Source organism: Callithrix jacchus, chromosome X (genome assembly GCF_049354715.1).
Source record: "Callithrix jacchus isolate 240 chromosome X, calJac240_pri, whole genome shotgun sequence".
NCBI lineage: Eukaryota > Metazoa > Chordata > Mammalia > Primates > Cebidae > Callithrix > Callithrix jacchus.
Genome location: NC_133524.1, coordinates 53,775,222 through 53,786,993, shown reverse-complemented (window position 1 = coordinate 53,786,993; position 11,772 = coordinate 53,775,222). Strand labels below are relative to the sequence as shown.

At 47.5% G+C, this 11,772-nt stretch overlaps 1 protein-coding gene across 9 annotated transcripts; it reads right to left on the bottom strand.

Annotated features, from left to right (window-relative positions):
• Positions 1-95: 95 nt before the first annotated feature.
• Positions 96-11,765, bottom strand: RIBC1 (RIB43A domain with coiled-coils 1). 9 transcript variants are annotated; one of them, XM_035288160.3, is made up of 9 exons: positions 11,474-11,765; positions 11,075-11,163; positions 10,831-10,920; positions 4,980-5,096; positions 3,268-3,349; positions 2,725-3,069; positions 1,291-1,409; positions 474-868; positions 96-290 (listed from the first exon to the last, which is right to left on the bottom strand). In XM_035288160.3, the coding sequence occupies exons 4-9, from the start codon at positions 5,094-5,096 to the stop codon at positions 209-211; spliced, it is 1,140 nt and encodes a 379-aa protein (XP_035144051.1). In that variant the 5' UTR covers positions 10,831-10,920; positions 11,075-11,163; positions 11,474-11,765; the 3' UTR covers positions 96-208. The 9 variants fall into 9 exon arrangements, with proteins under 9 accessions (XP_035144051.1, XP_035144052.1, XP_035144054.1 ...); XM_035288161.3 differs by having other exon boundaries at positions 10,831-10,864; XM_035288163.3 differs by having other exon boundaries at positions 11,667-11,765.
• Between the last annotated feature and the right edge of the window lie 7 nt (positions 11,766-11,772).

Genomic DNA, 11,772 nt, shown 5'->3' with positions numbered 1-11,772 from the left:
GCTGTGACAGGGTTGGATGCTTAGAGCTCCAGGGTAGAAGGGGGAAAGGGAGTACCTTCACACTTTTTGTGTCCTGTTACAACACATGGACATGATTTTGAGTGAAGAAGTTTATTAACTAGTTTAGAAGGTAGGAGTATGCAGCATTTTTCTCTGACTCCTACTTGTGAGCTTGATGGACGAGAAGGGTGAGATAAACATCCTGAACTTAGCGGCTACTGGTGTTAAACTGTTGGTGATACTGGGCTGTAGGTTGATTGGTGTAGATTACTGAGTTCAAGTAATCCTGCCTGTGAAAGAAGTCCAGAGGCCTCAGCTGACATGTTTTCCCTATCTCCCTGGTTCCTCACCATCCCTCTTCTCCCTCCCTTGGTATTTATCTCCACCATCACCACCTAGAACTCCCTGGTTCCTCACCATCCCTCTTCTCCCTCCCTTGGTATTTATCTCCACCATCACCACCTAGAACTCACTGGGCTTTTTGCTCGTGAGCCAGCTGCTGGTTGAAGGAGCCTAGACCCCTCTGAAACAGAGCACACAATTTCCTCTCCTGCTCTTCTAGCTCCAGCATTGCCTGGGTCAAGCTCATGGTCTGGCTTTTCCATTCAGTATCCAATGCTTTTTCAGCCTGACGTTGTGCTTCCTTCTCAAAGCGTTGTACTTCCTGCTCTTTTCTGATGGCAGCTCGCTGCTCTGGAGTCATGCCCTTCCAGCAATAGGGCAGGACCCGGTGGGGAGCTGTACGGTTTTGGGCGACCTGGGGGTTCTCAGTCAGTAGGTCACTTGTGCTCTGGTTCTTGATCTCCGCAAGATTGGCCTTCTGTTCACATTGACGCTCATGGTGCTGATGCCCAGACTGTGCAGCTGCCTTGGGGAGCCCCGAAATGCAAGCATTTGGGTGCCCAACCTTAGGGAACTCTGTCACAGGGGAGGGGGGAACATGGCCCTACTCTTCCATCTCAAGGAAAGAACAGATACTGCATGGCCTTTCAGTGACCCTAATGCATGTGTTGGGGAGAATGGGCAGGGAACTTCTCTGCCTTCAGGAAGCCTTTAGACTGAGAAGCTGAGGATGAGAGGGCAATGTTCTATTCTCAAGTCAGCTCGCTTCTGGAGGTGGGGAGAGGTGACTTGTGCCCTAAGAGGGGCCTTCGATGAAGCGGGGGTACTCAGATGCGAGGGCTGGTGCCGATTTGAGAGGGGATATAAGAGGAAGAATGTGGCTAAGGTTCCCCAGACTTTGTTCAGGAGCTGGGGAGGGCCTAGGGTACTGGATGGCCCAGGCCATACTTGCGCTTTGTTGGCGTTGGCCATGGCACACGTCATGGCCACGCGACAGGACTCCTCCAGCCTGGCCAGATGGGTGGCCTGTGCATCCATGGCGAGGCGCAGCTGGTCACTGAGCGAATCTGCACAGAAATATGGCCAGGGTACTGGCTTGCTCCATTACTGTTTCACTTATCCAGCCATTTGTTCAGCAAAATTTTGTGTTTGTGTGTGTACATATGTTTAGGAGTGGGGTAGTGTCTGAGTTGTAGGGATGTGGAAGGAACAAGGCATGTGGAAGTAGTTTCTTCCACATCCCTTGGCTAGGAATAGCCAAGGTACAGCAACAAGGATTTCTCAAGTACGTAACTAAAAGATGCCTCCAATGGACCTGGGTCCTGATGTCCGCTCTGCTGCTTCTGAGCTGTGTTGTTTTCGGTAAATCATATCTCTGAATCTCAGTCTAAGGGCCATGTGTTGGGTTCTAAGGATACCACTGAATTAAATCCTATCCTCAGAGAGCTCCCTGTCTAGCTGGGGACACAGATCAAGCATAGATAATAAGACCAAAATCTGGCAAGAGCAATGGTAGGGATGTGTATAGGGTATTAGGAGGGTTTTTGGTGGTGGAAGAGAAGAAGGCTTCCAGGAAGAGGTGATCCTTGAAATACATTTTGTATAGAGGCTAAAAAAGCAAAGGGCATTTCAGGTTAAGGGCATGGCATGAGCAAAGGTACTGACAATTTTTTTCTGCTCCAGCCACACTGAGCTCCTTGCTGTTCCTAAGACCTGACAGATACTGTACTATGCAACTGGGAGATGGGTGGACATGAAAGAGGTGGTTCATCTTCAGTAAGCTGAGATTTTAGGGAGAAGACATATTAAATACTTTTTTTTTTTGAGACAGAGTCTTGCTCTGTCTCCCAGGCTGGAGTGCAATGGCGTGATCTCAGTTCACTGCAGCCTCCACCTCCCGGGTTCAAGCAATAATCCTGCCTCAGCCTCCCGAACAGCTGGGACTGTATTTTTAGTAGAGACAGCATTTCACCATGAGGGCCAGGATGGTCTCGATCACTTGACCTTGTGATCCACCCACCTTGGCCTCCCAAAGTGCTGGGATTACAGGAATGAGCCACTGCACCTGGCCTAAACAAATTAGCTACAATTAGCTACAACTATAGTAAGTGGTCCAACAGAGTGCTGTAATAGGGTTGTAATTAGGTCTGTCTGCACTATGGTGCCTCCAGGTAATGGAGCACCAAGCTAATCAAGAACAATGCTACACTGTCATTACTGAAGGAAGTCAGGGAGGTTGTGGTCTGCACAACGTAACATTTCAGCACCAACTGGATAATTGGACCTCCCCACACAGTTCTGGTTCCCTGGGTGCTGTACTCAGCTTAGGACAGATCCCCACTAGGCCTCAGGTCTCTAAGTCTGGAGGGCTGGGTTGCTTACCTGCACAATTCTCATCAACCTTGGCTTGCTGTTGTTCCTGCTGCTGCCATTCCAAGTCATACCTGAACTGCATCTGCTGCATTCTCAGGTGTGTGACCCTGTCTAGGTCTTCCCCAGAGAAGTACTGCAGGCTGGATGGACCATGATAGGTATTATTGTAACTAAGATAGGTCGGAAGCCCCTTCCAGACTTGGTCTGGATCCCAAAGATTAAATTCACGCCCAATCTTGAGCTGCTGCTTCTGCTCCCGAAAATCCTGGACTTTCTTGGCCAGCCGACGTGTTCGTTCTGCCTCTTCCTTCTCTAACATCTGGACTACCACATCATACTGCACCTGGCTGGTACCTGGAGGTGGTGAGCAAGGATATGGAAAAGATACCCCAGGAGGGACAGAGTCCACTTAGCGTGGCCTCTGCTCCCAAGATCCACCTGGTTTGTCCCACCACCCCAGGGCCTCAGGCTACACTCAGAGGCAGAACTGCCCTACTTCAGCCCACTCCAGCTCTTTACACCCTTGTCTGGCCCCTGGCTTTGTGCTTTTACCATAAGCTGCCTCCTTGCTTTTTTCTGCTGCTTCCCGACGCTTTCGCTCTGCCACCTGGTCGTTTAGGGCCTGGATATCCACCTGATCCCAAAGAAAGGAGCACAATCAGATTAGGGGCCCAGCAGGGGGCCTTTAATGCCCTACCACAAACTTCTTAGAATGTACCTGTTTCAAAATCCTCCTGTAGCTCCCCAGTACCTACTGAATAAAGTTGTAGTTCCTGAGCATGGTTTGTAAGACTGTCCATGGTCTAGCCTCTGCCTCCATCTCTTAGTACCAACCTCCCCTGTGCCACCCTTACCCTTATGAGCTGTGCTTACAGTTCCCTGAATATCTTAGGCTGTTTTGAACCAATAGCCTTTGCTCAAGCTGCTCCCTCCACTTGGAACACTTTCCTCCTCTCTTTACACAAACTCCAATTTGTCCTTCAAGACCAGCTCAGTCTTCACCTTCCTAACTCCTCAGGCAGGCTCTACCTACTTCCATAGGATCTAGAATCCACTGTCTACATTATAGTGAAGTTCGCCTCTCTCTATTCTCTCTTGCGCCAGACTGTGAGCCCTTTCAGGGCAGAAACTGGGCCTTAGTTTTGTATCCCCACTGCCCAAAACAGTGCTTGGCACAGATCAGGGCCCAAGGAAATGCTTGTCAGCTGGATCTCAATCAGACTGCTCATACCTTAGCCAACTACTTATGGCAGGCACTATGCACTGGTTTTCAGAGCTGTCACTGTGTATTAATACTCACCTCACTTCCTTCAGACTCATTTTACAGAAGGAGCCTGGGGCTCAGAGAAGACAGGTGATTTATCCAAAGCCACACACGCAACAGTAGGCAGACCTGGCCTTCAATAGTTACAGTCTTTTCCAGAATACCATGCTGCATCCCCCATCTATCCACTCACCTAGCAATCTTTTGTTTCTTAAACTATCAATATTTTCTCGTTATTTTGATTATAATTCATGCATTAGATTTCAAAAACATACAAAAAGGAAAAAAAATCATACACAAAGGAATACAGTTTAGTGAGGAGTAAGTATTCCTTCCATCTGTCTCTCAGCCTGGTTAACAGTTTCTTACATAGCCTTGCAGAGATAGTTTAGGTATATGCAGCAATTTTGAGTCAGGGTCTCACTCTGTCACGGAGACTGGAGTGCAATGGTGCGATCTCGGCTCACTGCAACCTCCCCCTTCTGGATTCAAGTGATTCTTGTGCCTCAGCCTCCCAAGTAGCTGGGATTGCAGGCATGCACCACCACGCCCAGCTAATTTTTGTATTTTCAGTAGAGACAGGGTTTCACCATGTTGGCCAGGCTGGTCTCAAACTCCTGACCTCATGTGATCTGCCTGCCTTGGCCTCCCAAAGTGCTGGGATTACAGGTGTGAGCCACTGTACCCAGCCTCCAAATATTCTTTAGGCCTCTTTTAGCTCCATGTTGCCTGTCCCAAGAACTAGGTCACATGGCCCAGAGCTGACTGGAGAAGGGTCAGCTGTCTCCCCTAGTCTCTTCCCCTGCACTGACCCATCCCTCTTCCTAAGCCCTTCTCAGGCCTGTAGGGGTGGGTCCCTTCTCTCCCTCTCCTTCTTTTCCCACCCTAGAGGCCTGCTTGGATCAGGGAAAGGGCTCTCATGGGCACTGCTACACGTTCCTCTCCAGGTGTAAGAGTGAGGTGGCCCAATCCTGAGCAACAGTCCCTACTACCCACTCACCCCCATGACTCGGTTCCGCACATTGAAGAATCGGTTTTGTCGCTCTTTTTCTCGATTTCTTTTAGCCTCGATGGCTGCTGCTTCCCTGGGATCTGTTAACTGGTTTATGTTATACATCTGAAGCAAAAGGGAGGTAGAATGGCCCATCAGTGCTGACCACCATCTTTGACTACACACCACCCCCATTCCTTTCTCCTTATTAATATTTCAGCAGTTATTGATTCCTACTGATTTTATTTCATGATGTATTTCATATCTGTGTTCTCTATCTCTGCTGCCACCAGCTTAACTCAGGCCTCACAGTCTGGTGTCAGGCAGTATCTCAGGAGCCTCACTGGGCTCTCTTGCTCCAATGTTACCCTTTCTGCAACTGGATTTCTCTGCACTGGCTACCAGAGTGATCTTTGTGAAAGCAAATCTGACCATGGCACTCCTCAGCATAAAGCCTTTGAAAGCACCTTTAAAGCAAATGGCTCCCCAGTGCTTACAAGATAAGATCCAACCCCCTTTGCCAGATTTATAAGGTTCTTCATGATCTGACCCCTGCTCACCTTCCTAAACCTCAAACACATCAAACATCAAACACATCCATTGTACTCTATACAGTTTTCCATTTTTTTTTTTTTTTTTAAGAGACAGGGTCTCGCTATGTTGCCCAGGCTGGAGTGCAGTGGCTATTCACAGGCACGATCCCACTACTGATCAGCACCAGAATTTTGACCTGCTTAGTTTCCAACCTGGGCCAGTTCACCCCTCCTTAGGCAACCTGGTGGTTCCCTGCTCCTGGGAGTTCACCATACTGATGCCGAACTTAGTGCGGACATCCGATCGGCATAGCGCACTACAGCCCAGAACTCCTGGGCTCAAGCGATCCTCCCACCTCAGCCTCCCGAGTAGCTGGGACTACAGGCACGTGCCACCGTGCCCATTAGTTTTCCTTATTTCAATAAATGGTACCACTATTCACCAAGTTGCTCAGGCCAAAAACCTAGGAGACATCCTTTAATCCTTTTCCTCACTCCCTCTTCTTTCAAAATAACCCTGGTCTAAGCCACCTTCCTAAATAATCACAACTGTCTCCACACTGGTCTTCCAGCTTCCTATTGACTCCTATAGCCCAATCACAGAAAGCAGAAGCAGCTTTCTTTTCTGAAATATATGTCCCCCCTTATATTTATTTTTATTACTTATTTTCTGGTCAAATGAAAAGCTAGAAAGCTTAAATTTGTCTGTGTTCCTTCATATTTTGGGAAGCTCACTTTTGGCATGTAACCCAGCCAAAGCTGCAGCCAAAATCTTTAGCAAACATAAATCTGATCATGTCTCTCACCTGCTTAAATCCTCCACTAGCTTCCCACTGTACTTAGAATCAGATCCAAACTCCTTACTGTGGGCTTTCAAGATCTGGTTCCTGCATATCTCTCCAATTTGTCTCAAACCAGCATCTCTCTTGCTTACAAAGCTCCAGGCACACCGATCAAGTCCTCCAACACAGTAACTGTTCCCACACCAGGGCCTTTGTATATGCTGTTCATTTGTTTGGAGCATGATTCTTTAATTCCTCCTATAGCTACTTTGGATCTTTTTGGTGTTTTCTATTTTGTAATTGCGAAGTAGTTGATACATACAGGAGAACATATATAACCCATATATGTAAGTTAGGATGCATGATAACATAGAGATCTGTGAACCAACTCCCCAGCTAAGAAACAGACGTTATTGATACCACTGAAGTGTCCTGGATCTATTCCCCATCATCCTTATTCCAAGAGCACTCCACACACTATCCAAAATGTGTTACCATTCCTTTTCTCTCTCACTATGTTGCCCAGGCTGGTCTTGAACTCCTGGGCTCAAGTGATCCTCTTGCCTCACCCTCCTAAAGTGCCAAGATTACAGGTGTGAGCTACCATGTCTAGCCTGACAAGAACATTTTTGATGGCGTTCTGGAGATGAAACCCTGATTGAAGTGGCCTCAAGAGAGACTAGGACTGCAGGACAAACAACTCAGTTAATTGTTTTTTACAAGAGAAAAAGACAGAAGGACCTATCGATTTTTAAAGATTTATATATACAGAGTGGGAACATTTCTCTAGTATAGACCTAGGAGTGGAAGTGCTGGATCATAGGGTATGTGCATATTTAACTTTACAAGATAGTGCTATGTTGTTTTCCAAAGAGATTGTAATTTACACTTTCACAATAGTGTATAAAAATTCTAGTCATTCCACATTCTCACCAACACTTGGTATAACAGACTTTTACATTTTTGGCAATTTGTGGGTATAAAATTATAATTACTTGTTTTATTTTGGAATTTTCCTTATTGATAATAAAGTTCATGTGTTTTTTGACCATTTTTGTTTAATTCTCTTTGGAGTGTCCATTCAAAAAAAATCAGGCTTTTTTTTTTTTTTTGAGACAGGATCTCATTCTGTCACACCATACTGGCTGTCACTTGATCTTGGCTCACTGCAACCTCCACCTCCTGGGCTCAACTGATCCTCCCACCTCAGCCTACCGAGTAGCTGAGACTACAGGTGTGACTAATTTTTGTATTTTATTGTACAGACAGGGTTTCTCCATTTAACCCAGGCTGGTCTTGAACTCCTGAGCTCAAGCAATCCTCCCACCTCAGCCTCCCAAATTGCTGAGATTACAGGTGTGACCCTGTGACCCCATGCCCAGCCAGATTGTCCTTTTAAAATTAATTGTAGGAGTTCCTTTAATATTCTACACATTAACCATTTCTTCATTTAAGTGTGGCAAATATTTTCTCCAAATTTGTGACTTGTTGATTTTTTTTTTTTTTTGAGACAGAGTCTTGCTCTGTTGCCCAGGTTGTAGCGGCTCAACCTCAGCTTACTGCAGCCTCTGCCTCTTGGGTTCAAGTGATTCTCCTGCCTCAGCCTCCTAAGTAGCTGGGACTATAGGTGCACACCACCACACCCAGCTAATTTTTGTATTTTTAATAGGATGGAGTTTCACCATGTGGGTCAGGCTGGTCTCGAACTCCTGACCTCAAGTAATCTGCCTGCCTCAGCCTCCCAAAGTGCTGGGATTATAGGTAGGAGCCACCGTACTGGCTGTCACTTGATTTTTAAGGTAACAATTGATACATACAAAGGAATGTGGTTGGCTGGGCGCAGTGGCTTACACCTGTAATCTTAGCACTTCGGGAGGCCGAGGCGGGTGGATTGCCTGAGCTCAGGAGTTCGAGACCAGCCTGGGCAACATGGTGAAACCCCGTCTGTACTAAAATAAAAAAAATTAGGCGGGCATGGCGGCGTGCACCTGTAATCCCAGCTACTCAGGAGGCTGAGACAGGAGAATCGCTTGAACCTGGGAGGTGGAGGTTGCAGTGAGGCAAGATCCCACCACTACACTCCAGCCTGGGTGTCAGAGCTAGACTCCATTTCAAAAAACAAAACAAAACACACCAGCTGCGGTGGCTCATGCCTGTAATCCCAGCACTTTGGGAGGCCGAGGCGGGTGGATCACGAGGTCAAGAGATCGACCATCCTGGTCAACATGGTGAAACCCCATCTCTACTAAAAATACAAAAAATTAGCTGGGCATGGTGGCGCGTGCCTGTAATTCCAGCTACTCAGGAGGCTAAGGCAGGAGAATTGCCTGAACCCAGGAGGCAGAGGTTGTGGTGAGCCGAGATCGTGCCATTGCACTCCAGCCTGGGTAACAAGAGCGAAACTCCATCTCAAACAAAACAAAACAAAACAAAAACAAAGGAATGTGATTGATACACATGTGAATTATGAAGCACATTAACAAAATGAACACCTGTGAACTCTACACAACACTCAGAAAATAGAACATTATCAATATTTTAGAAGCTTTCTGTGTGCACTTAGCTATCTTTTCACTTTCTTTACGGTGAATTTGAATGCAGTCATATCTACCCATCTCTTCCTTTGTGCTTAGTAGTTATTACTTAAGAAATTCCTCCCTATTCTGAGGTCATAAAGATATTCTCCTATATATTCTTCTAAAATTTCTAAAGTTTTGCCTTTCAAAATTTTTTTTTTTGAGTTGGAGTCTCAATCTGTTGCCCAGGCTGGAGTGCAGTGTCATGATCTCAGCTCACTGCAACTTCCACTTCCCGGTTCAAGCGATTCTCGTGCCTCAGCCTTCTGAGTAGCTGGATTACAGGCGTATGCCACTATGCCCGGCTGTTTGTATTTTTAGTAGAGATGGGGTTTCACCATGTTGGTCAGGGTGGTCTCGAACTCCTGACCTTGGGATCCACCTGCCTTGGCCTCTCAATGTGCTGGTATTACAGGCGTGAGCCACTGCGCCTGGCCTCATTTAGATTTTTAATGTACTTGGAATTGCATTTTGTGTTTGGTGTGATATAAGGATCCAATTTAATCCCCCCCCCTCCGAGTGCCATCTCATCTTTTTTTAATTTAAAAACTTATTTTAAATTTGTTTTAGATGGGGTCTCTCTCTTTTGCCCAGGCTGGAGTGCAGTGGTGTAATCATGGCTCACTGCAGCCTTGAACTCGTGGACTCAGAGGATCTTCCTGCCTCAACCTCCTGAGTAGCTGGGACTACAGGTGTGTGCCACCATGCCTGGCTAATTAAAAAAATTTTTTTTTGTAGAGATGGGGTTTTGCTATGTTACCCAGGCTCCCCATCTCATCTTTTAAAAGGGAACAGTATTTCCCATAGATTATATGAGATTGCTGTCCGTTAGCCACTTTATCCCCTCAGGCTGATTGTTTCTCCCAGCTGAACTTCATTTATGGCTCCCCTACTAGATTTCATCTACCAAGTTTCCTCCCTTTAATTATTTATTTTTGAGACAGGGTATTGCTCTGTTAACCAGGCGGGAGTGCAGTGGTGTCATCACTGCTCACTATAGCCTCAACCTCCCAGGCTCAAGCGATCCTCCTGCTTCCACCTCCTGGGTAGACCCCAGGTGAGAGCTGCTACACTCAGCTAATTTTTTTTTTTTTTTTTTTTGAGACAGAGTCTTACTCTGTCGCCAGGCTGGAGTGCAGTGGCGCAATCTTAGCTCACTGCAACCTCCACCTGGGTTCAAGCGATTCTTCTGCCTCAGCCTCCCGAGTAGCTGGGACCACAGGCGCGTGCCACCATGCCCGGCTAATTTTTGTATTTTTAGTAGAGACAGGGTTTCACCATGGCCAGGATGGTCTCGATCTCTTGACCTCATGATCCGCCCACCTCGGCCTCCCAAAGTGCTGGGATTACAGGCGTGAGCCACTGCGCCCGGCCACTCAGCTAATTTTAAAATTTTTAGTTGAGATAGGGTCTCACTATATTGCTCAGGCTGGCCTTGAACTGCTGGACTCAAGTGATCTTCCTGCCTTGGCCTGCCTCCCTCACCCTGGGATTACAGGTGTAAGCCACCATGCCCAGCCATTTTCTCACTTCACCGGACTTGTCCTAAGTCTTTAGGACTCTTTCCATACTTCGGACATAATATAAAAAAATAGCTGGGACGGGCGCGGTGGCTCACACTTGTAATCCCAGCACTTTGGAAGGTCGAGGCAGGCAGGTCACGAGGTCAGGAGTTCAAGACCAGCCTGGCCAACATAATGAAACCCTGTCTTTACTAAAAATACAAAAAATTAGCTGGGCGTGGTGAAACGCACCTGTAGTCCCAGCTATTTGAGAGGCTGAGGCAAAAGAATTGCTTGAACCTGGGGGGCGGCGGTTGCACCAAGCCAAGAATGTGCCATTGCACTTCAGCCTGGGCGACAGAGGGAGACTGTCTCAAAAAAAAAAAAAAAAAAAAAAAGTTACAGTAATGATTATGGCAACCACCAGATCCTTTCCATATTTAAATCTGAGAATGGCACCAACTTACCTACAGTTCCACCTGCCACCACAGTATAAGGTCACTGAAGGGGAAGATTCAGCAGACATTTTAAGCTTCTTGGATTGCTAAGGCTCCGGCCTTAGTAATGATAGAGAGCAGAGACGGAAGAGAGGTAAGGTAGCAGAGTGGTATAGAGCTGTGGGACTGGGATGGGGGAGAGGCATGGAGAGGTAGATGGATGTTGAGAGCACAGGCTTAGGGACCCTGACTCCTGGGGGTTCACACAAAATACCTTTCTCAGTAAGGAATCCCGATTTTGAAGCTCCTAGGTTGGCTCTGCATGCAACTTTGTTCTTGGGTTACGGCTGCAGTTTCTGAACTCTGCTTGGTAAAACCGCAGGAAGGCAGGGGATAGGGGTAGTATCTCAGGCCATAGCCTTCCCCATCCTGTATCCCTATTGCCTGGGAATAGCCCCAGCCCTATTCACACCCCATCCACCTTCGCATCCCGTCCCGCCTCCAATCCCACCCCACCATTAGCAAAGCCTGAGCTCACTTAACACTGAATCCTCCGTTGGCCCCTCCTTCCCGTCCAGCCCTCTTTTTCCCACAGGGTCCTTCCAACTCCCGACTCGGTCCTTGACCTAGCCTTTAAGTCTGGGCCAGGCTAAAGCCACAGCCGAGCTCCCACCTTCCTCTTGCCCTGAGGGGCATAATCCTGCTGTGACTTCTGTCTCAGCAAGCGTGGGATCAGGTATTCCCCGCCTCCCTGAATCTCAAGAGCTGCACTGACTCCGCCCAGCACCAACTCCTTTGGGGACCCCTTTCGCAATACAATTGTTTATTGTTGCCATGCAACAAAAAAGGGGGAGCGGCCACCACACCAATTGTCAGCTCGCGCCTCAGAAACGCAACAATAAAACCTCGGCGTCAGAACGTAGTTTCCGCCCCTGGTGCCACTCCTGCCGGAAGCCGAAAATCACGTTAGGC